Here is a 26,551-nt window from a genome sequence, read left to right as displayed (position 1 = left end):
TATTTATTTTAAACAAATCCAATTTAAATAAAATGTATTTTTCCAATCCAATTGTATAACATTTAAACCTACGATGAAAGTACATTTTTAACATTTGACATCAAAATGTTAACTGACCAGTGATCCCATTGGCACCATTGATAAGCCACATTATTTTATTGATCATAATAATGAATAAATAAAATGTTTTGTGATTTTATTTCCCTTCACAGTTGTATCTTGTTTAGGCATTAAACTCATTTAGATCATTTTTAATTCAGAAAGGGGCATCCTGTGTGTGTGTGTGTGTGTGTGTGTGTGTGTGTGTGTGTGTGTGTGTAGGAGGTGAACAGGGCGTGCAGGATGCTGGTGCATCTGGAGCCTCTGCTGGGGATTTACACCGACATGGTGCGTTACTACGTGGCCGCGTCACTGGCAGCTCACAGGAGCACCGGCAAACTGCTGTCTGTGCTGGCCAGCATCTTCACTGAGCTCGCCCAGAAGGTACGGACACAACAAACGTTACTCATTGTCAACTGGACAAAAGAGAGAGAGAGAAAGTATTGCAGATGTATAAATGGGTATATAGGGACAAGTGAGACCTCCTGTGTTTATTATTTAAGAACGGATGAAAAAAAGGTGTTGGGGATAATCTTGAATTTGCATTACTTCTTTTTACGTGTTTATTGATTTTTTATTTTTTTAGAAATAGTAGAATTAATCAAACATACAGCCAAACAAACACAAACTACAAATGCACAGGAAGGAACTTACTGGAAGGAAACTCCTTTATTAAAAGCCGTGGCAAGGAAATACGACGAATGAACCCAAAAAGTCTGCAATCCGTCACATGGTAAGAAGTGGCGGTTTTGAAGATTTCACACAGAAGTGTGATGTAATCTAGTTTGGGAGAAGTGCAACCTTTCTTTTTAGTCTGTGGTCTGAAAATAGAGTCGCTAAAGCAGCATGGTGAAGTGTCTGCTGTTTGCAGTGAGACAGGAGCCCACAAAAAAGTGTCACAATTGTCAAAAATAGAATGTATGTATTTAACTTGGGAGCTGAAATGTCTATTAAATTTAGAAATCTCCAAGAAAGATGATGCCGGGGCCTCCAGACCGGGTTCAAGTGCACGGTCTGGAGGCCCCGGCATCATATAAGGCATCACCTTATAGAAGTGTCTTGATATATAGTTTATGCGCTTCAGTGCTGATATCACCCGAGATCAAGATGATGAGTTTATTACTGTATATGTCTTGGGTGTACACAAGTTGTTCTGAAAAAAAGAAGAACATTTCACCTGGTCTTAGTTCATAAACAATTCATTTATTAAAATTAAAATGCATCTCCCAATTCCTTTTTTCCCCCCTCAATTACCTCTCAGGGCGTCCGCACGGGCATCATTATATGAAGTTGTAAGTTGTTTGTTGTGGCCTCCTCCCCAGGGCTTCTGCCTGCCTCAGGACCTGCTGGCCGGTGGAGACGGAGAAGGTGCCACCCAGTTTCACGACTATGAGGGCGGAGGCATAGGAGAGGGCGAGGGCAACAAAGACGTCAGTGACAAGATTGAGAATGAAGATCAGGTAATTTTACTTTACAAAGCTGATCATCTTAACTCCAGGCCTGCTTACTGGCTTGTATTCTTCTTTTTGTACGCTTTCAACTCCATGAGCTGAGTTTGTAATGAAGAAAGAGCTATCTCCATCAGCTGCATGAAAACTCTCCTCTCACAATAATAGAACTGACGTGTCATTGGTATGTAAAATAACAATATATGGCATTTCTAACTAAGGTAGAGACTACGCCAAAACCGATAAAGAGAGTTTTTAATGAGAACTTTATGTGAACGTGCCGAATGTATGAGAAGCCTATCAAATGTCTGATTTAGATCATTTGACCAACATTTCTCAAAGCTAGCCACGCATTCTTCTTCCAGGTGGAGGACACTTTACAGGAGGGCCAGGAAAAGGAGGAAGAGGAGGATAAAGGGAAGATCGAGGCGGAGGACAACGCTATCGAGATGTCAGACGACTTTGATGGCAAAATGCATGATGGGGATGAGAATGAAGAAGGTAACTTGGAACGGTCTGTAGCCCACTGACCTTATGGGGCCCCACTCATTTTGGGGTTTGTTCCACTTCCAGTTTAGTCTCTTAACTTCCGGTTGCTACTGCTGGCTGTAGTCAGGACTGTGAAAACTTAAAATGATATGTAAATGAACGTAGACACGTCTCCCAGGATCCTCGCCGAGTGTGTTTTTTCTTCTTTGACTCATGTGCAGGTGAAGATGATGATTCGGCTAAAGAGGAGGAGGAGGAGCTGGATAAAAAGATGGGCGACCTGGGTGAAGGACAGACTGACACTCTGGATGAGAGAATGTGGGGGGATGACGAGGATGACGAGGAGGAGGAGGAAGGAAGCGACAAGGAGGAGGAGTCCGGCCAGGGCATGGACGAGGTACAGAGCGCAGAGTTTCCAGAAGCCTTAAGAAGGAAACATTTTAATTTATAGAGCGGCGCTTTACTAGGTTGGAAAAAAACCTTTGCTGCAAATATTTCACGTTGCTGATTTGAAGTTAAATCGTTATTTAAGCCAGATGGATGTCTTTTCTTTTTTCTTTTTTATATGCCCTAACTTCTTGTCAACACTATATTCTTAGGGTGAATCTGAGCTTGTTGCTAAAGACGACAACTTGGATGCTGCAGACCCCAACAAAGACAAGAAACACCAGGACAAAGACGAACAGATGGACGTGGAGGAGAAAGAGAAAATCAACGAACAAGGCGATGAGGTAATGAAGAAATTCACAGATCCAGAATCCAGAATTAGTAACTGATTATTTCAACACGACGCACATCTCTTACTTTGTGGCTTTGCCGTTTTCTGATCCGTGCTCTTGCTGGTTCCCAGCGGGAGTTTGATGAGAATGAAGTGGACCCCTACCACGGTCAACAGGACCGCAAGCCGGAGCCCGAGGCCATGGATCTGCCCGAGGATCTCAACCTGGACCAGGAGGAGGAGGCCGGAGACGATGGAGAGGGCGAGGGTGACGGTGAGGCCCGCATGCAAGGCCTGGTGTTGCTGTCCCCAAACAGAAACCCTGCAATGTGTGAAGTGCATGTGGCCACAGTTCTGTCGTGGTTTGAAAGGTTTCTGGGACTACAAAGACCAGTTTCCCGGAAGCGTTTGCAGGAGAGTCGGTACTGTGATTTCAGAGGGTCGCAGTGAAGGGAATGAAGTGGAAGGTTAAATGAGCATTCGTATTTGAACATGAATGGGAAAGATAATTCTCAGCTGGCCCCCGCAGTCATTTTCTTGATTACATACTTACTGAACATACTTTTACTGAAGTAAGATTTTGAATGCAAGGCCTTTGCTTGTAACAGAGTGGGTTTTTAAATTGCGGTATTAGTACTTTTAATGCCTACTTCTTCCACCGCCGGTGTTAATCAATGACACTGGCTCAGTCACTGGTGAGTGAATCAGAACCTCTTGTTGCGTCTCCCTCCCCACCAGCCGCCTCCTCTTTCGCCTCATTTTGCCCTTTTTTAGAAATTAGCAGCTACAGAGCACTTTAGTCTTGGAACACGATAAACGCTCAACGGATCGTTTCATTAAGTGTTCGACACCCGCATGGCCTTAATTTAGTCTTGATGCCCACACGCAGAAAAACCAGGAGCATGCTCGTGATACGAGTGCACAGAGCGAGCACGAAAGCATCCTCTCAAAGGAGCACTAATGCGCTGCGTGCAAAATATGCTGTCCCGCGAGCACCGGGCTGTGACGAGCGCGGCTCTCGAGTCGACATAGAAACAGCTGACTACCAGGTCCGTGATGCTATTTGTGTCGGTACGGTTTAAGGGATGTCACCATTGTTCCTACGGTGGCAAGTTTACATAGATTAGTGTATCTGACCACACGAGGAAATGATAAAAGGACTTCATGGATTATGTTGATAAGTGTGTGGGGGCGGGGGGGAGAAGACTACGGCCATTTAACGGAACCACGGTCTCATTTGTTTGTGGTAGTTACATAAACTCAGGGATCACAGTTTACCTTTAACACAAACTGTGAATTACATTGGTGTATTAAAATGGAGGCCACGACATGACGGTGTTTGTTTGGGCAGTTGGATCAGATCAGTGAATCTTTACGCTCTGGCTTTTTCCCCTTCTTCAGAGGAGAACCCATTCGACATTGATGAGAAAGCCATGGCCCAAGAGGAGAAGGAGGACGGGCAGAAAGATGGAGACGACGAGGCGGAGGAGGGAGGGGAAAAGATGGACGAGGAGCAGGCGGACCAGCCAGGAGAGGAGAACGACCAGGAGCCCAAGACTGAAGAAGGAGAGAAGGATGACGAGGAGGGAGGGGGAGAGAAAGCAGAGGGAGACGAGGAGTGTGCTGACAAAGATGACGAAAAGGAGGAGGAGGAGGAGAGAGGACAGGAGGCAGGAAGAGATGAAGAGCTGACTATTCCAAATGACAAAGGACCCAAACCAAAGGTGTGTATGTCAAAGAACCGCCGCGCCCTTTGTGATGAGCTGTCCACACGTGGTTTTGTTCTGTGTGTCACTGTTGGGACTTGTAATGCTTACAGGAGGAGGAGGAGGAGGGAGCAGCTGAGGATGAGGAGCAGCCCGAGTCAGCTGAGAGGAAAGAGCATGACACGGACGGTCAGACCGGAGAGCAGAACGTTCAGAGTGACACGGCTGTGGAGCTGGCGGGCGAGGCATCGGAGAGAGACAATGCGAAAGAGGTACGCTTCACCTTGGGACGTGGATTCAGACCCGCGGAGGTTTCACCTCGAGAATCAGGAGAGACGACTCGACATGGGCTGCCGGTCTGAGCCCTCGGGTCTTGATACGTGGTTTTGTGTGACAGCCTCCTGCACTCCAACCTTATAAATGTATGGAATACCGTAGTAAAGAACATTAAACAAGGAGGACAGATCATTTACCAACATCTTCAAAGATACAAACATCTAATATAGCAACTATGTAGCAACATAGTTAAAAAAAATAAAATTAAAAAAGAATGACTGTGAAAGGTCTGGAGGTCATTGAGGAAGATCGGTGGCCTTATTCTGGTAAAGCTAACTCAAGGTCCTCTAAGAGTTCAATTGGACTTTAATTTTATCGCCTGGAGATGACTAAAGGGATATTATATTGTAGAGATATACTGTGATATGCTATATTTAAAATTATTAATTCATGGCTGTGGAATTTCTCTTTCAAATATTTTGGCTGCGACCATCACAGACATGACTGCAGGCCTCCGCATGCATGATTACAACTGTATTCAGTATCTCACCTCTACCGTGTATGCGATATGTACAGTAATCATATACTGTATGTGCTTTTTAAGATGTTTACTCGTTGAACAGGTCCCAGCGTGGCTTTTTGGCTCATTTATTTATTTATTTTTGATCCCGCTGAATTAGAACGAAGGTTATATATCTTGTATTGTATGAGGTTCGGATAAAATAACAGCGCTCACTGCGAAGGCCATCAGACATTTCCACTTTTCTGATTCGTCAGGAACACGGGAGCGGAGCCGCGGACGCCAGCCAATCGGAGGGCCACCAGTCAAAGCTGACGGCACGGATGTCTTCCCAGACACAGACGCAGAGCAAGACTCAGGTACGACTGCAGAGGAATCTCCCTTTTTAAATCCATCTTATCATAGTGTTTCTAAATCGACTGTGCTGTTGCAGAGCTTCAAGAGAAAACCCGGTCAAGCCGACAACGAGCGGTCGACGGGGGACTACAATGAACGCGTCAACAAGCGCCTGCGTACCGTGGAGAGAAGTACGGATCGCACCGAGGACAACCGGCCGAGCGACGCCCGGCAGGAGTCAGACCTGTACGAACACATCAAACAGGGAGAGGCGGCCTACGACGCTCAGACATATGGTCAGTGGACGACATTTCAGATTATTAGCGGTCAGATCAAGTGTTTAGGTGGATGCATTGGATGACACGTTTAGCTGCTCTTTGGCGGTCTTGCCGTTTCCAGATGTTGCAAGCGCAGACCAGCAGAAAGCAGCCGGACCTCACCAGGACCAGGACGATCAGAACGATGAGGATGTCGCCATGGAAACGGAGAAGCAGGAAGAGGACCTCCAGGCTGCGGAGGTCCAGGAGCTGAAGCCTGAGCAGCTGGACTCTACCAAGGCCTCCCAGAAAGGTGACACTTTTCTTCTTTTGATTCTTTATTATTTTAGAGACTTGTTTTTGTTTGTATGTTTATTTATTTACACTTAGAATACACAGAATGCACATAACTTCACCCCCCCTTCTTCCTCTTCAGGTATGGACAGTGGGGAGATGGAGGTGCAGAGGCCGGGAGAAGAAGAGGAAGAGGAGAGGTCAAAGGACCGACAGAATCCCAGAGAAGAAGAGCGAGCAGCCAGACTTACCGAATCCACAATCCACACAGTTCCTGAGCTGCTGCTGGACACCATGCAGGTACAGAACTACTCTTTCTTTCATCTTTTATTTTTATCTGTTTTACACAAACATTTGGACTTAAGTGTCAGGTCTGAGCAAAATAATAATGTAAAATACTGCTTGCATTGCATTGCATTGCGTGTGTGCGTGTGCGTGTGCGTGTGCGTGTGCGTGTGTGTGTGTTTTTGCTTTTGCAGAAAGCAGAGAGCGACCCAGAGGAGATCAGGAGGCAGATGGAGCTGCAGCTGGAGGCCTGGCACAAACAGGCTCCAGGAACTCAGGACGAGGTGAGGCTGACCCACGAGTGTTATGCTTTTTTATTCTTTTAGCATTCAAAAGCATTAAATCCAACATTATACATATCAAACATTGATCAAGGGGCATCTCACATTCACATGTATTTCTGTGCACTTTGAAGAATCGCATTGGAAAGACTGGAGGGGAAACAATTCGATGAAACTTCCTCAATTGTGAAAGATAATGATCATGCTCGCTTGATGTGGTTTTTGGAAACACCTTCGCCAAAATAATTTGAAAATTGAACTTGCATGATCAATCAGCTGTTCCCACTGTCGCCGTCTTCTCGGCTAGTCCCTTAACGTATGAATGCATGAAACATGGCCAGCATAAGCCAACATGAAATAACTATTTAAACTTCCCCTTATGAAACACATTCCTGACAACCCCTCTCCGTTTTTCCCTTGTTGATGGCAAGGCCAAATAGTTTTGTGTTACCGGTTCTTTTCTTCTTCTTCTTCTTCTTCGAAATCAAACCTATGCATACTTTTCTGAAAATGATCTTCACGTCTGGAAATACACGCTCGACATACAATATGTCAAAATAAGTGTCTCCATAATGAGCCGTATCCCCAAACTATATAATTGTGGCCCAGGTTGTAACTTGTCACTAACGTGTTCCCAGGAGAGGGCAGCAGCGTCCATGTGGCACCGGTACCAGACCCTGACCGCCGCTCTGTCCCAGCAGCTGTGTGAACAGCTCCGCCTCATCCTGGAGCCCACGCAGGCCGCCAAACTCAAGTGAGGAGCAGCGCACCCTCTGCCTCATGTGTCTTTTTATTTTTGTATTTGTCTTCTGTGATGACACGTCGAGGCTCATTGTTGACAAAGCGCCGGTGCCGTGTGAACAAGAGGAGCGCGCAATGTGACGACACATTCAAATTATGTGACGACACATTCAATGTATGTTTTCCTCCCCCCCTTCCCCCCCACAGAGGTGATTACCGCACGGGGAAGCGTCTGAACATGAGGAAAGTCATCCCTTACATCGCCAGCCAGTTCCGCAAGGACAAGATCTGGCTGAGGAGGACCAAGCCCAGCAAGAGGGAGTACCAGATCTGTCTGGCTGTGGACGACTCGTCCAGCATGGTGGACAACCACTCTAAACAGGTGAGAGAGCCCTGGTGTGACACTTTGCCTGGACCACAATGATTACATTAGGTAGCGTTCAATAATATGAACAAATACATGAAAACTCTATCCTGTGTGTGTGTGTGTGTGTGTGTGCGTGTGTTGCAGCTGGCGTTTGAATCCCTCTCAGTGATCGTCAACGCCCTCACTCTGCTGGAGGTGGGGCAGGTGTCCGTGTGCAGGTAAGGTTCTGCATTTCTACTCGGAGGCGATGGGGGCTAAGAAATGACATGCTGTCAAAGCGTGTATTTAATGCATGTATTCAACGTGAAGCTTAACCTGTGCTGCGTTTAGTTTTGGCGAGCAGGTGCAGCTGCTCCACCCCTTCCAGCAGCAGTTCAACGACGACTCGGGGGCTCGGATTCTCCGGCTCTGTCAGTTCCAGCAGAAGAAGACCCGAATAGCTCAGGTGGGAGTTCCCCTTTGTGCTGCTCCTCCGTCGGCTGTCCTTCACTTTTACTGCTACGCAGGAACTATTAATTATAACGTTTTGAATTGTGTGCGCGGTAAATAAAATGGTAAGGAAGAACGGAGAGGCAAGCAAGACAAATACATTCTAATTCTGATCTGAATCGTTTTCCCTCCTGTGTTAATGATTTAAGAGTTTAAAAAAGGTTTTGTCAGAATAATCTAAACGGGTTGGGGGAAATGGAATGTGTTTTCATTTAGTCTGGATCATTGTGTTTGTTGCCACCAGAGGGGGAAGTGCACCACCACCCCGTGTTCTAAATGGGACTAAAAACCTTCAGGTGTTCCCCGAAGGCGGATTAGTGCTAATTTGAATACCCTTTCAAGCCGAAAGAAAGACACGACAGTAATGCCGCTTAACTCGCTACAACATAAACTCGCCTGCAAGGAAACATGAATGCTTTTAGTCCTATTATATTTGTATTACTTTGGAAAGTGGTGCACTCTCGTGCCCAAAACGAGTAATCCAACAACAAACAAAAAAAACAACCGCCTAAACTTTTTTTTCCACTTGTCAAGTCAACAAACTATTGTCAAAACTTTTTGGGATCACCAGATTTTAGTTTTCTCACTTGCCTCTTAGCACTTCCGTGTAATCAGAATTAATGTATACAAGCTAGTTAAATATGTCTCTATTTAGGATTACAACCACGAGCTGGCAGACTGTACGTTGACACTGTTACCGTCTCCTCCTGTATCTCCTCTGTAGTTTTTGGACACCTCAACGAACATGTTTCTCGCGGCCCGACAGCAGATTCCCGGATCTCTGAACTCAGGTGAGGCATGTTTTAATATCCAACGGAGAACGGCCAGCGCAATAAATCATATGCTGGCCAGTCTGCTGTTGCCTGTGAAATTAATCAAAGGCAAGTTTGTTGCTTCTCGCTGTCGCTCTGCTGATTGTGTGAACCTGAGCCGTACAGCTTGAATAGGAACCATCATGGGACAGTGTTTCATAAGGTTTATTTATTTATTTGATATGTGTGATAATGCAATACAGAAGTTTCAGCAGCATCAACCCAAAAACTGTCAGCAACCAGCTGGAGCAGCAGGTGGAACATTTAGCGGTTAAAGGCAGATTAATAAATTCAACCGGGGAAGCGGCATCAATAAGAGCAACAGCAGTCCAAGAAGTCGAGCTAGTTCCACTGATGTAAACGTGTTCTACTGTAACTGCACGACCAGCCGCATCGTGTCACCTCCACTGTTCCCCTCTCGCTCCACAGAGACGGCCCAGCTGCTGGTCATCGTGTCCGACGGCAGGGGCTTGTTCCTGGAAGGGAAGGAGCGGGTGATGGCGGCCGTGCGGGCCGCGCGCAGCGCAAACGTCTTCATCATTTTCGTGGCGCTCGACAACCCCAACTCTCGGGTAAGTGAAGAAGAATTTGACTTTATTATTTTCTTTAATGTCCAGACACACAGTGTAACTCAAGCATGGTGCTGTGCTGCAGGACTCCATCCTGGACATCAAGGTGCCCATATTCAAGGGGCCGGGGGAGCTGCCGGAGATCCGCTCCTACATGGAGGAGTTCCCCTTCCCCTTCTACGTCATCCTGCGAGACGTCAACGCGTTGCCGGAGACCCTGAGCGACGCCCTCCGACAGTGGTTTGAACTCGTCACCGCAGCCGACCAGTGAGACCCATGGAGAAGCCATCTTTCACAGGAAGGGATACGTGGGCAGCAGCCAACTGCACAATGCCACTCTGCTGCCAGCCTCTCAGCCACAAGAAGAAAAAAAAGGACTCAAAAGAAAAAAAGACGGATTTGCCGCTGTACATGTGCCTTTATTTTCTTATTTTTACTGTAGAATTTAGTAGAGTTTGATAGCAACCTTTGCCGTTTTGTCTTTATCAGGGGAAACCTCAGTTTCTTTTGTAATGTATTGAGGATTGATTTAACTTGCACGTCTGAGATGAAATGATGAACAAAAATGTGATTCCCTTTCGTGTGAAACACCTCAGTGAAGAGTCAGTAAATACCTCTGCCCCCCCCCCCCACCCCCCTCCTGTACTATAGACCTGAAATCATGTTTGTGTGGATGTTGTAGTCAGTGTTAAAAAAAAAAAGGTTGTCAAATTACTCATCCTCAATACGCGGGTGTACAGAGCGGACCGGGGAGAGCGGTTGGATGGTGTTAGCAGAACCCTCCTAACTGCATGACCTAACGGCTGCATGTCGCGGTGCTCACGGGCCGACATTCGAAGGAACTCATAAATGTGCCTTGGGAGAGGAGAACCGTGTCGCAGACCCTGAATCAGCGGTGATGGATGAATAAAGACGCACGTCTGCTGGTCTTCCATCCATACCGCTCGGCTCCTAAGGGACACGGTGGCGAGCTCCGAGTTTAGGTGGCGATGACATGTGCTTTGAAATGTTTTACTATCAACTCTGTTTCGTAGCGTGGACCTCGACATGTAAGCGAACGTTGGTCATATTTAAGAGTCTTCATTGAGTCCATCTGTTCCACCACGACATGAAGCATCGCGACAATAAACGGTTTACAAGGCTTTTCATGGCAAACCCCTTTTTTTTTGTGTTTTCCCATTTCTCTGCATAAATCACAGTAATTAAAAGTCTAGTTTCCAAACATGCCAAACCCATATTGTCTGAAACGATGGTATTGGCTGCATCACTTAAACGTCATGCCTGATTACTGAACTGCAAACACTTGTTTGACCACAGCTACAATGGACATAGTTGTGTGTACTTGCACATCGTGACTGTTAGAACCAGATAAGAGCAGCTGCGCGCACTCCTGCGAACAGCTGTTTGTTTTTTTTGGCCACACAAACAAACAACAAACCAACAAACAAGGAAACCAAACACATGTTCCGTTACTGGCAAGAAAATCTCTGTCCGGTTGATGCGTTGCCTGTTTGGATAAACGGATAAACAAATGTGCCAGAGGGCAATTTCACCTGACCGATGCAAAGGGGGACGCTATTTTAATTACAACGTACTGTACAGACTTCATACATGTTCTCTTGCTTAAGTCTAGTTTAAGGTAACTCCTAAAAAAAGAAAGTTTGTGGTTTATTACATTGTAGAATAGGCAAGCACCCAATTGCACTCTGCACACAAAGTGTTTGGTTGATCCTGTATGTCCTTTTCTCCACTTCTACGATCTTCTCTTTCCTCGGGCTCCTGCTCTGTCTTTCACCAACTGCTACGTGTTTCTGAATGCTGTGCAGACGTCTCCCCGTCTCACGTAAGTCCCAATATTCTAGCCAGGTTTTGCGCACATTGTCCTTTTATGATAGTTTTAACATCCGTTTTACTTAATGGTGCTTATGTCATTTTAACTCGACAATCGTTTTAGTGAATATGTCTACCTTCTTTTACACTAAATCCCGATCCTCCGATCCCCGTCATCAGGGATTTTCCTCCTTTTTGCCCCACCTGTTCAAAGATGGCATTAATCGTATTATTAAATAACAGCGGCCTGCACACACTACCCTGTGGTATTCCACTGAATACTTATTGGAATATTGTGGACCCACTTCTATTGTCCTCGAAATCAGACATATACCATATATACTTTATTGGTTTGAGCGTTATTCGAGGGGTTCAATAATACCTTCTGAAAAACAGGGTGGTGGGGGGGCTTGACCCCTGTGACCCCTGTGACCCCCATGTAAGTAACGTCCTTGCATGTGACTGCAGCGTGCGCCGCGTAGAGCCAGGACTGCCTGTGACCAGTCAGGGAAAGAAAAAGACGGGTTAAGAGAATATGCATTGCGTGAGGTCATAAACACACAAGCACATGCTCCCCGTTGCCATAGAAACAAGCATCTCCTCAGAGTCCGGATTTGTTTCCTCTCTTTTCTGTTTTCCACCGAGGCCTCCGGGTTTGGCAAGTGAGAAAGTGTCATATGAGGAATTTCTTTCTAAAATGAGATATTCAAAAACAGAGCCACCTACTCTCGGTATGATTCATACCAATAAATAAAAAACACATTGATTTCAAAGTTAAGCCACACTGATCCCTTTAGACTACAGAAGATGTAACTCAAATAATAGCATATTTCAATGCAGTGGTGGATAAAGTGCTATAATCTATACCATATTGCCATTTCCTTTAAATGTTTGTCATTCTATATACAATTACTTATTTTATGATTACATTTTTTTGTGGCATATGACCTTTTAAAGTGTTTTAAAGGCTGGTGCTTGTTCCCATTAGGATTCATAGAACAGCAGCTCCACAACACAACAGGTGTGGAAGCAACAATCAGCTGCTCTTTGTGATTTACAAATGAATAATGATGCCCGAGTGGTACCCACAGTTGGACAAGCACAAGTGCCTCTTTTGACTCCATCTCATCTCCTTAGCTGAACATCGCCCGGTCCGCCGTCGCCACGCATCCTATTGAGACATCCGCAAGTTCCTGTTGCTTAGTAATAGTCTTCAGTGCCATGATTAAAGTGAGCTTCAAAGCTCTGGGCACACTCATCACTCACTGCTGGCTGCATAATGAATCCCAGGGAGGAAGCTGATTAAGTCCGGCGTCCTTTATAAATCGCACGCCTGGAGCAAATCAAACTCGTCTCCGCGTTAATCGGAGGCCTCTGCGCCTGAACCTGGAACATGTACATATGCATCTTATATAAATCAAGTTTTGTAATTTAATGTACTTCCCTTGGTACTTGACATGTATTGTATTTTTGAAATATTAAATACATATTAATATACTCAGATCATGCTTTTTTTGGTTTGTCTTTAAAATGTGATTCCTTACTATTATTTTACTTATGATGATACTTATGATTATTCCTACGTTACATGGCTGCGGGTTTGTCGCCAAGTAGTCTGATTAAACACAAATCAATGTATTCATATGCACCATGTCGGCCCAACAGCCACAAACTAATTGCCACACAGTGTGAACTTCGGGGTGGAAACACACGATCCCTTTGATTCCGTTGGAACTCTGCAGACAGAAAGCCGTTCTGCAACAAACACAGCTGTGACACTAGGGGGCCGGTTGTCAGGCACGGCCCCTGATACAGGCCCCCCCCCCCCCCTCCCGACATCCTACCTGCGGCATGGACGCGCAGCGGGCGTACGGGGCCCCACGCGAGAGCACTCAGCTGACACTATGACAGGAAGTAGAGTCCCTGAGTGGAAGGAACAGACCCAGGTGACACACTGGAAGGAAGATAATTAGCACGGAGGTTGCATGGAGGCGTCGCGTAAACACACTCGCCTCCCAGACGTGGCACCTCACATATCAAATAATGTATTTACACGTTTGATTTGGACGGATAGGTGTGCATGAAGTCTCGAAAGATTACTCGGGGAACTCATTAGAAGCCGAGATTTAAAGCCGACGTGGATCCAACAGTAATCACACATGAGGGCCTCAGGTCAAAGATGGATCATACAAGTATGGATCATATTAGGAGGGATGGAAGTCACTTCACAAGGGGGGGGGGGGGGGGGGAAGCATGATATCTACTTGAATAATGAGATATTAACATTCAGGTAAACACATCCAGCGTTGTATGGAAGATACACATTAATACAAGATAAACATGTGCCTATAACAGGGTAGCATACTAGCTGCAACTAGACATTCTTTGTCGGAAACCTTGAGAAGTGTTGGAGGGTTATTCAGCTGGTTGCAATCTGCAACCGCACCACTAGGAGTCACTAAATCCGACACACTGTCCCTTTAAATGAACACCATTTTCCATAAACCTTTCAGATTAACCCGTTTGTTTGCTTTACACAGCAGAGTGAGGGTGGACATCATGTACGAAAGGGAGAACACACAAAATTACAATAACGTATGATGTCAAATAATAAAAATGGGAGCTTTGGATATCTGTATGCTTATAATTTTATTGTAGTTTGTTTTTGTTGAAATTTGTTTTCAAGCAAGTGCTGTTGGCGATATTCATTTATTTGAGAATATAGAGAGTAAACCAAAGGAAATGTATCGTTCAGAAATAAACAATTAGAGAAACCCTCAAATCAGAGTGAGGCTAGGGGAACAGCAGCTAGCCCACCAGGAGTGCCATTGTCTCCCAGTATACACTGGTATACCCGACCAGTGACCTCAACTAGGGATGAGCGACGGATGCAAAACAGATACACAAGCAAAAAAAAAACAAGTAAGACAGATTACCAAGGTAAGAAATGTCTATTTCTTTATTACATTCAACAGTACAGTACACAAAAATTGCACATGTTCACCAGATATAGCAGCATTCTGACTGGCAAATGGACTAATTAATAGGCACATCCAAAACATTTAAATAGAAATACACACGTCCAAATGTGTCGGGGCCACTCTTTCTGACCATATTCAAATTCTATTTAAGCTATTCATTTACATGCCTCATAAAACAAGTTCTACGCAGCAAAAACACAGCCCCACCCCCCCCCCCCAAGACTCGTGATTCCAGTGGCAAGAAAAGACAAGTCAAACCCAGCAGCGCCTGCCATCTTAGTACAACATTCAATGAAAGATTCACCCGTTTTATACTCTCACACAATATGTGCCTTTCAGTGCATTCCAGGAGTAATAAAAGTGTTTTCATTTACTTTTACAGGTTCCTTCAGAAGACTACTTCACTTCAAACGTTTTCTTTGAATTTTTACGACCCAGAATGACATCCCATCATCATCCTCAGAGAAGACGTTTGTCCTTTGTGTTGAGTAGGTGGAGAAAGAGCCGTAGCTAATGTACTCGAAGAGCAACACAGCAAGTTCAACGGGGTCGTGTCTCTCAGCTGGAAAACGTCTCAGCACTGCCGTTGGACCCCCGGATATCGAGCCGGCTCCAATTTAAATACCTTTTTGTTGCGAGAGCAATGCGTCGGTCGAGCCAAGTAATCAAAACTGACAACCATCAAAAGCTGGCGTCAAATATTTGGCCAATTTCGCAATCTTGACTTGGGCCAGATAGTTCCCGATTTCAAAAATAAATGTGGCTTTCGGCAAAGATCTTGTATGGTTGCTTGTGTTTTGACAACATTAAACAAGGAGGGAAAGTTGGTATTAATATCACGCCCTACTACTCAAGAGGCGTCTCCGCCGTTTATCTACAATTACTAAATCAAAAAGGCAAATGTACCCGTTGTTTGGTCTGTTTTTTTTAGATCAAACAGCTGCTCTTCAGCTTGATATACAATGAAATAATTGAAAAGGTCTCCACACGCTCTCAAAAGGCAACTGGACTTACGGTGGTACAAGGCCAGCTAAAGGATTCAAATGTATTAAATAGAAACTTCCATTCTAAATGACCTGCTTCAAAAGAAAATCACGCATGGTCCTGCGTCTACACCACCAAGTTTTTATAAAAATGAAGATGAAGGTGAATTTCCCCAGAGATGAAGCCTCTTTGATTGGATGCAAAAAGTCCTTCCACACAGTAAGTCCAGTTGCCCTTGAGCAAACTCATGACCCCGTGACCCACTGAGAGTCTTCATACACACCCGGGTTGTTGTTGAAACCATGACAACGGGAAGTCAGACCGACATTAGCATTGCATTACAACGGGAACACGGTCACATTACAAAAGGAAATGCAACGGCGTCCGGCAACAAAAAAAAAAGAAGAGTTGACGCTAATCATTTATGGTGGAATGAGAACAGTTCATTTCTACCATTTACTTCGCAGTCGTCAAGACGGGAGAAAAGGACGATGAGGAAACGTTCAGGTAGAGCTGGGTTTTGAACTCAACGATTATATTGAGTCCACCGTCTTCAGATTTGTCCGAAGGTTCCCCAAAAAAAATTGACAATTCAGTTTTACATTGACATTTAGCAAATTTGATGCTGTATTTTATTTAAACAAAGTGCTTGTTTGGCTGTTTGTGTTTAACATTTGACACATTTGGCTTCTTTAGTAAAAAATGTTAAAAAGGGTTTTGTAGAACATCATAAGTACGGTTTCAAGTATGTACTGTTGGGCCCCATTACAATTTATTTTAAATCAAATGAACTTAATAAAAACCACAGTGAACAAATGTGTTGGTACATGTTTGACACAAAGTAAAACTTCCCGGATTGTAGTTCATTTTCTCACTGGTACCTGTAGCAACTGGGCCCCCCACCAACTCAACCCCTTGCCTTTTTGTTTTTTCTTTTCAATGCAGTGCTGATTTTGCACATAACCCATAGAAGTATGCCACCAAACAACAAAACAGGTCCAGAACGGCAAGGTACACTATGTAAAATGATGTTTTTAACAGTGCTTGAGGGTGTGTTTCCTTTAGACCACCGAGCGATGCTCTCCGCACACATACACCGCGCTCGGCTGTATGCGCCTCTTCGTGTTGCCGGGCAGCTGAGGGAGGAACTTGAAGTACTTGGGCATCAGGTCGAGGCAGGCGTCGCGGAACTTCTTGATCCGCCAGTAGTAAATGAGAGGGTTGAGGGCTGACTTGAGGTAGCACAACCACAGGACCCATGTGCTGATTTGAAAAAAGCTGTCTTTGTGGTAGAAGCCGTCACTGAAGGTCGCTACCAAACTGTAGGCAGTGAAGGGGGCCCAGCACACTGTAAACACAGAGAAGAGGACGAGGATGGTGGTGAAGGCACGGGTCTTGAAGCTCATGTCTATGTTCATTTGGAAGGGCCTCTGGAGGCTCAGCAGGCCCAGTTTGCTGGCCTGACTCAGACAGATGCTGTCTGGGTGGCTGTGGATGCGGATGGCGTTGTGGCGGATGGTGTTCAGGATCCCCATGAACGTGTACAGCATGACCATGAAAGGTAGGAAGAAGAAGGCGAGCATTATTATCAACACGTAGGTGTGGTAACCAGGCTCAACGCTGTATCCAAATACACACTGAGGGGCCCTGGGGGGGATCTGTAAGGGAGGGGAACCGACTGCCAGGGGGAAAGAGAAAATGAAAGAGAGTCCCCATGTGACCACTATGAGCAATTTAGCTCTTTGTGGGCTCAGCTTATCTTGCTTCTGGACAATAATAAGAAAGCGGTCTATGCTTATTATAAGCAGTATGGCCACACCCTCCATCACAAAGAACCAAAAGAGCATGGCCGAAACGCGACAGAAAACGTCCCCGAAAATCCACTGTGTGGTCACGACGGTAACCAGAGCGAAGGGCATGTTCAGGATGGCCAGCATCATGTCGGCAAACGCCAGGCTCGCCAAGAGGATGTTGATGGCCGAGCGCATGGCAGACCTCTGGTACACCATCAAGCACACCACCATGTTTCCCAGCAGGGCCAACAGCAGGATGGCGACCATGACGAAGCAGAAGAAAACCTGCAGGGGCAGGCCGACGCCTGGCGGGCTCGCCGGGGCCTCCGCTGTCGGCGTGACCGGCTCCGGGGGCGACCGGGAGCCCATGGAGATGTTCTCCGTCGACGGCCTCTCGGAGAGGTTCATCAGCCCCACAACGAGGCAGCAGAGACTGGCGTTAATGTCCCCGGCCTCCGGGAGCGGAACGGTAGTGGAGTGAACCATTCTTCCCCAGGGTGAACGGGCATCGCTGCTGGTGAGCTCACGGCGAACGCGATGCCATCGGCGCAGATGTTCCCAGCCACGCGCAACATGGCAGCGTCTTCATGGCTGCGAGACCCTAAGGATGTGCACAAGAATGTAGTGAATGCCAAGTAAATCAAAAAGAAAGGGCTCACCAGCATTATTTCAATCTAAAACAGCCATTAAAGTTATAATGACAGTGAGCCTGTGATCCATTCAGCACTTAAAGGCTCCGTTTACATGCTAAACATAGTGCTCAATATCGCGGGAATTTGCTTTGCAGACATCTCTAATTGATTTTTGTTATTTCTTTTTATGCAGAGCAGACTACTTCCCTTCCTTTAAACAGAAGAAAGTCACAATGTGTTCAGCTTCCAATTTGGTAGGTAACAAAGCACGAGGGATTCAATTACAATGTCATGATTAAAGATGAAATGAACCGTGTAACTTGCACACTTAAGTCTTCCCTTTGTTTTCAGAGACTTCTCTACATCTAAAGTACATCAGAAAAAGTGTGTAGACTGAATACTGTGACCTGGAATGTGGATGGAAGACGAAATCCAGTCTTATGCTCACAAACGCATGCTTTTGACCAAACAGGAGAACCGAGAGTTGGATTATACTGCAAGAGAGTTGAGTTGCTGTCGATAAAACGCTGTCGTATATCTGTGCGAAGATAAATGGTAACAACCACAACATCTCCAAATCCTGACAAAGCAAAGCAATAAGGGCCAAATTCCACTGCGCTTTTATTTTGTATTATTAACCCAACTCTCTGAGGCTTTCTTTAAGTAGTCTTGTAGTTTTAGAGTGCACAGCTTCTTAAGAGTCATGCCGTCACAGTGAGGTTGCCAGGTTTGTACCATCAAGCTTTGGACAGAGCCAGGCTATCCAGTTAACACTCAGACTGGAAGGCGCTACCAGGCCTCTCAGTTCATCTGAGGAAGAGAAAGAATGCTGTTTTTCACTAAAAGGCAACTCAAAAGAATTGGCCTAAATAGAAATAACCCCCCCCCCATGTGATAAGAAACCGTCTTAAAGCGCTTTTCTTAACTGCTGCCAGTAACCAACAGCCAATTTTCAACAAGTCAAATACTGCAATAAAACCCCTTATCACTTGTATAAACATTGGACACTGTTATTTCAGACCGCCTGGCATCATTTACAATGAGCGGCAAATGCTAAATAATAAATGTGCTGTGTAGAATAACAGTTCACTTGTAAGTACTAAATGATTAATTTGCACATCATTTACATTTTGTTTTTGATTTGATCAATCTGTGTGGGTGTGAAAAACAAGCAACTGCAATTATAATGAGAACAGTGCATCTCGTGTCTTCGATGGTAGCCATGTTGAAACACAGGCAGGGACGCCGCTCCGATACCTGGATATGTCAACAAATAGTGTTATCTCCTTGTCACCAAGACAGCCGGGAGACAAAAGGCCGGAGTGAGCAGATAAGCAGGCTGGCAGCAGCGAAGCTGCAAGACTTCGCTTTATTCATATCACATGATGAACGACAAGCGCGTTACAATGAAGACACGGCGAATGAGGACAACCCGTTTATTCTTGGCCTACTTCCTGCTCCATTCGCCTCACATCCACACACACGGCACCTTTTTCTTTTTGTTAAAGGACATGGGCCTCGTGGGTCACGAGACTGGCCCTAGTCAATTCTAGTGAAGGGAACACCGCATCTCTACTCTTTCTCTTTCTGGGTAGCGTGACCCGTGAATGGTAAAATAGCCACTTCGGCCCCCCAAGCAATCAGGTAAACCCTGCAGTAAAAAACAAATAAAGGATGTTCCGGTGCTTGGCGTTCAAAACGCACTGGGAATTGTTCAAATACTGAACGTGGTAATGGAATTATGCGATTGAGAACGATGCCGAGAGCTTTTCAGCCACGTCTTGTCACCTTTAAATCGCTAAGAAGTTTAATCAGGAGACAAACTGTGTGCTGGAAAACCTGCATAGTTATTAGTCCACGGAGGTGAGAGTTATTCCTTTTATGACAACAACCTTTCAGAGACTGGTTTATTCCAGGAGGCATAGTTAAAACACAACGTGATGCGTCCCTGATTTCTGCATATTTAAGTCAATGGATATGATGAGTGACAGCAGATTGTATCTGTAAATAGGATACACTGAAGATTAAATCTGCCATTACACGTTTACAAGCATGGATTGAGACACATTTTTTTAACAATTCGAAGTGTTGCTCGAAAGGTTGGAAATAATAATAATAATAATAATAATAATATTCTAATAATAATAATAATAATAATGAAATTGTGTTTGTCAAGTTTATCAACTACTGAATTTAAAGCGTTGAAATATTTAATTTGTTAAATGATCTTAAACTTTGCAGTCAATATTTTAAAAAATCTGTATCACTGGATTTATCTACTTGAAAATAATATTTTAGAATTTGCAATACCTTGCCTTCTGTGTAACTAGAGGGGATTCAAACAACATGCTTTCATTTTCAAAGCAAAAACATTTCAATTACGTTAAAGACGACTTCATCATTTAGTATGTGATCAAACAACACAATTCGGTATTGAGTGGTTAGAAGACCCTTATGACAGTCATTTCATTCTCCATGTTTTGTTTTCTTTTGTGTTGGCACCGAGCCCAGTTTTTGTTCACTTTTTTGTTGTTGTATGAAGTTTGGCACGTGTTGTTATGCATAGCACATATAAACCCAGTGCTGCAACCGGACTCTAATATATTCTAACAGCAAGTGGCAATCTGTGAGACACATGATGGAGGCGTCCCTGGAGGAGATTCAGAATGAATTCTGATGATTCGCACGGTCAGAACTCATCCGAGCGTCGCAACACCTAATTGGTAAATACATCTGCGAGATGAGCCGGGAAATTAACTCGAATGTTGGAAAGAGAGGAAATAAAAGCCAAATAGAATGACACCTCATTACAAGTCTCTCTCTCTCTGTTTGTTTTGACGCCGTTACCGGCTCGTTACAGCTTCGACTGTTCCGCCAGAAAAATGGTCGAGACGAGAAAAAAAAGGGAATAACGTAGAGTTCGCTACACATATCTGTGGAGCCGCGGGTGTTCTTCATTTCGATAAATTAATAATAATAATTAAATAATAATATAAATAACATAGTGTGTTGTTGACACCCCCCCATATTACCTGCTTCATTCCCCCATGTTGCAGCTCAGGAGCGGCTTGCAGTGCTCCGGCTCAGTCCACCAGATGTGGGTCGTTTTCCCCTCCTGGTTACAGTCGAGACACAGAACGCGGTTCTTCTACCAAACACGAAGGCCGGTGCTGCGGGGCCCCAACACAAATAAATATGCAACGTTAGGCCCTGTTGCTGTGTAATGTTGTATCACCAGCGCGAGCGCCGGCGGTGCCGCTACATTCACACCCGGAGTCGCAGATAAAGTAGAATCCGCATTCCTCTCGCGTTGTGTCCGGCACGAGAGACACACGGCGCTGGCTTTTGGTTTTGTTCCGCAGAGGGTCAATATTAAGCTTCTTCTTTGCGTCCCTTTTCTTTCATAAAGATGTGAGCGGCCCCTCCTCCAGCACCGAGTTTACCGGGGCTATATCCACTGTATGTATGCAGTCCAAACGATCGCCACACTGTTACAAACTACGCTCACTTTCCGCTGGCTCGATCTGCGGCAAGGCGCCCGAGCGTACACAAACACAGCTTCCGGTCTGGACTATTCAAAATAAGATGGGGGTTAGACCCAGAGTAGACACCCACAATCCAAAGAACCGCACTGCTCATTCAGAAACGGCAATGATAAATGTTTGCCACGGCTTCGGGTTAAGTAGAGTTTCTTGTAAAAAAAAAAAAAAAATAGACAGATGTTTGCATGAGGAAGATACAGGACGACAGCTAGTTAGGAGGATTAAGTCATATTCTGGGAAAAGTTAGAGCAGAATTTTAGTTTTTAACGATGGGGGTACACATTTACATTTGAAAGTTGTGCACATGTAAGGACTTACGTGTAGAACATAAAATACAGCAGTGAAACTATATCTAAAATCTACAGATTGGTAAATTGCTGGTTGAAAATGTCTAGTGGGTACGTGAAGTGTGTGAAGCACTGAGTGCTGAGGGAATGAACAATACCCATGAAGTCAACAATTTAAAAAAGTCATTGCTGTACATACTAGGCAACTAAAGTCGGCGACTTAAGTATAAAATACACAAATACCTCCACTGAGTAACAGTTGCATAAAGTCAGCATGAAAGGGCCAGTGTAGCAAGAAAGTATTGTATATAGTAATATAATACCATTACGGTTTCAATGTACTGAAACAGATGTTATGACAGTTACTTTCAGCTATAATCTTTCAAATATTATGTTCTGGAGACACACCACCAACACGTGTTATCTATAGCATAGCTGCAGCTTCTTTTTTGCATTAACTGCTATGATTCTATTGAGCACATTGATAATATATTTCTCTGCCCTTATTTTGAAGGAAACCCCGTTAGCTTGACGCAGCTCTGTATGCAGCGATAACCGACACCCACAGCGACCAGTCGCATGGGCAGAAGAGGACTATTCGTCGCACACGCCCCGTTTGGAGTGTCTTCCAGTAGAATCGTCAAAAGTATCCAAATGGGCGTGCTGCCGGCTGGAGGAAGCGCTTTCTTTTGGGCACGTGCGTGGTGGGTGGCAAAGATGACAAATGGAGCCTGTTATTGCAAAAGTGAGCTCAGCGTTATCAGAATGTCATTTTCTGTCCGTCTGTGAACATCATATGAATATGATTGAAGCACAACACTGGTGGTTACTGGTTACAGTGCAGCAGTGGGACTTGGTTGACTCCAATGAGCTGAGGGTGACACGTACTGCTGCTTCACAGAACCCACGACAACCACTTCAAATAACAGGGTGCAACACCTACAATAACACAACGTTTTATAAAATAAAAAGTGTGCATATGTGCAGTGAATAGGATAGCTTTACATGTGACTGTAGGATACATTTTTTTAAAAACTGATATATGCACAGCTACCGACACTCTGTTTCTGCAAATCTTTAATGCTATTTGATGTCATCTTGGATTTCTACAACCAATGATGATGATCTAAATTTCAGCTTCTGTCAAGGGGGCCAGTATGTTTGCTGACAGTCCGGATTCGGCCCACAGGCCACTGTTTGTCTCCCACTTAATAAAATCCACGTTGGAAAAGCAATCAGTCTTTGTTAACTACCGACCTTATTTTCTTTAATTATCCCAGTAAACCCAGTCCGGGACATCGATTAGGGAGCTGTCATTGGAACCCACGATGGAGGAACAATTACGTCTGCGTTAGCCTACAAGAGACTTTACTGTCAGGTGGCTGTGTGGGGAAATGACACAAACACCTTCCCTGTGCGCCACAATAAAGGCACTACATAAGAGGGCTGCCACTATTTTTTTCTTCTAGTTTTATGCTAAAGTAGGCTAACCCCCGTATTCAGACATGAGATTTTCATCTCACTCACCTCCCAAAATGTGGAGCTATTCCTTCAAACCTATTTTTTTGACCTCTGGCTCTTTCAAAATGTGGTAACTTGAGTGTGAATACTATATTTTATCATTGATGAATCATCAAAAAGGGACTATAAAGCCAAAATGTTTTAAATAAAATACTGGTACATATTTATTGATTTCATGTTTCTTTGCTGTAGATCAATATATCACCCGTAGACATACAGTATCGCCTGATCCCACCTACATATTAGGTAACTACATTGGGTACAAACTCGAGGCTTGAGAAACTCAATCAGTTACAATCAGGTCGCTCTCACAACGCAGTGCATTGACGCACATAAATAAGTCAGCTCATATTTTGTCCACCTACAATGCAGTCCTACGATGCCTTTATCTGCTTGGCATTTGCAGTCTTGGGCGGAATGATCTCAACCTGGAAGGGGATGAAGAACTCCAGAAAATCTTTGGTGTCCTTCAAGTCCAGAGCATATTCCTGAGCGATCTTTCCCGTCGTCCACGTCTGAGGCTGATGCTGGTGGCTGCCGAGGGCATTCAGGGCCTCCACGATGGTCAGCTTGCCTTTCGGGACATCTGTGAGCTCCCCCAGGCCGTAAGGTGCCCCCGGTAAACTGAACCTCAGCGGCCGCCGCGCCGACTCCTCGTCCGCTGCAACGACCTTTGAGTCCTGTGAGCAGAAGGAAAGGAGTCTAGAAAAGCCGAACAACCCCCATACTCTATCTAAACATGCACACTTGAACGTAAAACAGTTTTTTTAGGATCAGGGCACACAGGTATCTTTTTCACTTCACTTGAAGTAGCCGGCTGTATGCAGAGTAACAGCAATGAGTAGTCTTCAAACGAATGCAACACACCTACAGACTCTTTGTGGTGAGCGAAGGGACCAACAACAATGTTCCTTATAGGCCACCATACAGCGTTAAAAAACAACTGCATTCTCAGGCAAAAGCGCAGGTTCATGTTTACTTCCTGACATGTCATTCACGTAAACTGGGAATATTGTGAAATGGTCCATAGACTAATAATATAAGAGCCTGGAATTAATCAAGTCAATTATATAAAGCAGCATCCCTCATTAGAGGCATGTACACATGCGACACCGCCGGTGTCATGTCTGACCTCTGCCGCTGCCGGATCTTTCGACTCCACATACACAGACTTCAGGAGGGCCAGCAGAGGGTCGTTCTTCTGCTTGACTGCCGTCTCCAAAGCTGAAATAAACGGCACAGCATGCTCGTCAACAGGGGAAGCTTTTCATAAGCCTGATGGGTAGCGTGATGTCTGAGGCTGGGGGTGAATCAACCCGGTGGAGACGGTTACACAAGTTAGAGGAGGTTTCGGACGCTCACCTTCAGGACAGCCAACGGACAGCGGGATCTTGACCTCGTGTCGGGGTGCCGTTCGCGGCTTGTCCTTGGAGATTTCTCGGTGTACGCGGTTCTCCAGGTTGAAATTTCGGAACATACGCACGACCCGTGCCCCCATGTTTGAAATGTTATCCAAATGCACCGACGCTAATAAAGTTTAATCAAACTGTCGACGGTGAGCGAGAAGGTTCACCTCGCGGTGGAAAGGCGAACGCAGAAATGAGCAGCGACGCCTGTTGTTTTGGAAGAATATTATTTATCAAATCCTTATTTTCTTGTGTCTTTTCTTTATTTAAAAAAATAAATATTATAGAAACACATTGCAGAAAAAGGAAGAAGAAAAAACAGAAGAAATGTTAAGAATGATAATAAAATCAAAAATATAAGATACGCATGAATTAGAAGTATGAGTCACATACATGAGAAAAGTAGCCCTTCGTTAAAACTTAACCTTAATTATCAAATTAATATTATGAAATAGCAAGAGGAAACTCAACTTTTATAATTTCACACCTATAAATCTCATGATGTATTTATTGTATTGTAAATACAAATTAAAGGTCCTTGATCTATATAATAACTATGATCCTTTTGCATATATATAGTACACGTTTCTTCAGTCTACTGTTTAAAACAAAATGAGCAGTTACAAGACCAGCAGATGGCAGCATTTCATTTTGTAACGCATTCAAAATAGCCTCGATACAATTAAAATAAAGGTTGTCTTTGTTCTGAGGTCCACGGTTTATCGATGCCGATTTGAAATACAAGCCGAAGCTTTGCCCCTTTGACACAACGAGGATTAATTTGTTAGAAAGACAAAGTAAAAATAAATCAGTTATCACTTACAGACAGCACAGGTCACTTTTTATATAATGGAGGCCATATGGAGCACATCTGGAAGTGGTTATCTGCTCAATCATAACAAAACAACCCACAGCATTTTTTTTCATGAGAAGAGGAATGGAAAGGAATTCTTTTCATTTCACTCACTCACCAACTAGTGTACGACGAGTTAGGAGCTGATGAAAGTCACCAAAAGGCCAGAGGTTCTCAGGCAATGATGCTTCTCGGTTACACCAGAGCTGTGCACACACAAATCACAAAAAAACTGACTAATATAGACAAAATCAGAGGTACTCCGACATATATATATATATATATAGATATAAAAAGTGTTGTGAATTTTTTTGGCAACACGTAAAAAAAAAATGGCTCTGAGGCACGTCGACGCATGTGAGGCCTGAGGCCGGAGAAGAAGTTGAGTGTCTAGACTGTGGACTTGCGGAGTTAAAACAGATGTTTAAAACAAATAAAATCCTTCCATTGTTCAGAACTCAGACAGGCTTAGTGAATTACTCCGTTTGTATGACAAAAGTTGATGTCCATTCTTAACTCGGCTATTGAATGACTGACGGGCTGCGCTTGATCCCCACATGATCTTATAGTTTACCTTTCCGAAGTATTCTGTGGTGGTCGCGACACCTCAACGATTTGAAATGTGAAATGAAAGGCTGGTGATATTCTCTATTTTTCCTATTTCGAAAAGATATACCACATTGATTTATGCATGTGTTGTTAGCTGAGACCAAACAACATTTCCTCACATCAGTAAAACAAACGGCAGCCTTTCATATTGAATATAGTCAAATTAAAGACTGCAGATGATCAAATCTTCAGTTCCCAAATAATGAAAACAAAATCTCCCCCCGTTTGAGAAGGAGAATGCAGAAAGAAATGCCCTGGAAATAAAGAAAAGTAACTTAGAATCTGCGTGTGCGTGTGTGTGTGTCTGCGTGTCGGTGAGCCAGCATGAACAACACACAAGGAATGCATACCTATGCATGTAGTAAATTTATTTACAAATAGTAAAAAAAAAAACACAAAAAACACAAAAAACAATAATAAAAATAT

At 44.4% G+C, this 26,551-nt stretch overlaps 3 protein-coding genes across 6 annotated transcripts in view; 1 reads left to right on the top strand and 2 right to left on the bottom strand.

Moving 5' to 3' along the window:
* mdn1 (midasin AAA ATPase 1) overlaps positions 1–10,837 on the top strand; it is a 51,428-nt gene extending 40,591 nt beyond the window's left edge. For all 3 annotated transcript variants that reach the window (XM_034527580.1, XM_034527579.1, XM_034527578.1), the window contains exons 83-102: positions 322–483; positions 1,422–1,559; positions 1,913–2,048; positions 2,258–2,433; positions 2,636–2,767; positions 2,887–3,028; positions 4,156–4,478; positions 4,574–4,732; positions 5,514–5,615; positions 5,690–5,888; positions 5,992–6,162; positions 6,286–6,443; positions 6,623–6,712; positions 7,348–7,463; positions 7,658–7,832; positions 7,962–8,035; positions 8,148–8,262; positions 9,031–9,097; positions 9,548–9,690; positions 9,773–10,837. In XM_034527580.1, coding sequence (XP_034383471.1) covers positions 322–483; positions 1,422–1,559; positions 1,913–2,048; positions 2,258–2,433; positions 2,636–2,767; positions 2,887–3,028; positions 4,156–4,478; positions 4,574–4,732; positions 5,514–5,615; positions 5,690–5,888; positions 5,992–6,162; positions 6,286–6,443; positions 6,623–6,712; positions 7,348–7,463; positions 7,658–7,832; positions 7,962–8,035; positions 8,148–8,262; positions 9,031–9,097; positions 9,548–9,690; positions 9,773–9,958 — 2,964 coding nt within the window. In that variant the 3' untranslated portion in view covers positions 9,959–10,837. The remainder of the gene's footprint in view (positions 1–321; positions 484–1,421; positions 1,560–1,912; positions 2,049–2,257; positions 2,434–2,635; positions 2,768–2,886; positions 3,029–4,155; positions 4,479–4,573; positions 4,733–5,513; positions 5,616–5,689; positions 5,889–5,991; positions 6,163–6,285; positions 6,444–6,622; positions 6,713–7,347; positions 7,464–7,657; positions 7,833–7,961; positions 8,036–8,147; positions 8,263–9,030; positions 9,098–9,547; positions 9,691–9,772) is intronic.
* Positions 10,838–14,449: 3,612 nt separating this feature from the next.
* gpr63 (G protein-coupled receptor 63) lies at positions 14,450–21,457 on the bottom strand. Of its 2 annotated transcripts, XM_034528101.1 has the most exons (3): positions 21,178–21,430; positions 20,940–21,077; positions 14,729–17,876 (listed from the first exon to the last, which is right to left on the bottom strand). In XM_034528101.1, the coding sequence occupies exon 3, from the start codon at positions 17,759–17,761 to the stop codon at positions 16,544–16,546; it is 1,218 nt and encodes a 405-aa protein (XP_034383992.1). In that variant the 5' UTR covers positions 17,762–17,876; positions 20,940–21,077; positions 21,178–21,430; the 3' UTR covers positions 14,729–16,543. The 2 variants fall into 2 exon arrangements, with proteins under 2 accessions (XP_034383991.1, XP_034383992.1); XM_034528100.1 differs by having other exon boundaries at positions 14,450–17,876; positions 20,940–21,457.
* Positions 21,458–23,394: 1,937 nt separating this feature from the next.
* Positions 23,395–24,806, bottom strand: ndufaf4 (NADH:ubiquinone oxidoreductase complex assembly factor 4). The gene is made up of 3 exons (XM_034527682.1): positions 24,620–24,806; positions 24,390–24,481; positions 23,395–23,937 (listed from the first exon to the last, which is right to left on the bottom strand). Exons 1-3 carry the CDS (start codon positions 24,753–24,755, stop codon positions 23,632–23,634), a joined length of 534 nt encoding a protein of 177 aa, XP_034383573.1. The 5' UTR covers positions 24,756–24,806; the 3' UTR covers positions 23,395–23,631.
* Positions 24,807–26,551: the final 1,745 nt, after the last annotated feature.

Source organism: Cyclopterus lumpus, chromosome 24, assembly GCF_009769545.1.
Source record: "Cyclopterus lumpus isolate fCycLum1 chromosome 24, fCycLum1.pri, whole genome shotgun sequence".
NCBI classification, from domain to species: Eukaryota; Metazoa; Chordata; class Actinopteri; order Perciformes; family Cyclopteridae; genus Cyclopterus; species Cyclopterus lumpus.
The sequence above is the reverse complement of the archived record's forward strand: the minus strand, read 5'-3'. Positions and strand labels throughout refer to the sequence as shown.

Coding starts and splice junctions, on each gene's coding strand:
- ndufaf4 (XM_034527682.1), bottom strand. CDS start 24,755: ATGGGGGCACGGGTCGTGCGTATGTTCCGAAATTTCAACCTGGAGAAC. Junction 24,482..24,619: donor GTCCGTTGGCTGTCCTGAAG/GTGAGCGTCCGA, acceptor CGTTTATTTCAG/CTTTGGAGACGGCAGTCAAG. Junction 23,938..24,389: donor AAGATCCGGCAGCGGCAGAG/GTCAGACATGAC, acceptor TTCTGCTCACAG/GACTCAAAGGTCGTTGCAGC.
- gpr63 (XM_034528100.1), bottom strand. CDS start 17,761: ATGGTTCACTCCACTACCGTTCCGCTCCCGGAGGCCGGGGACATTAAC.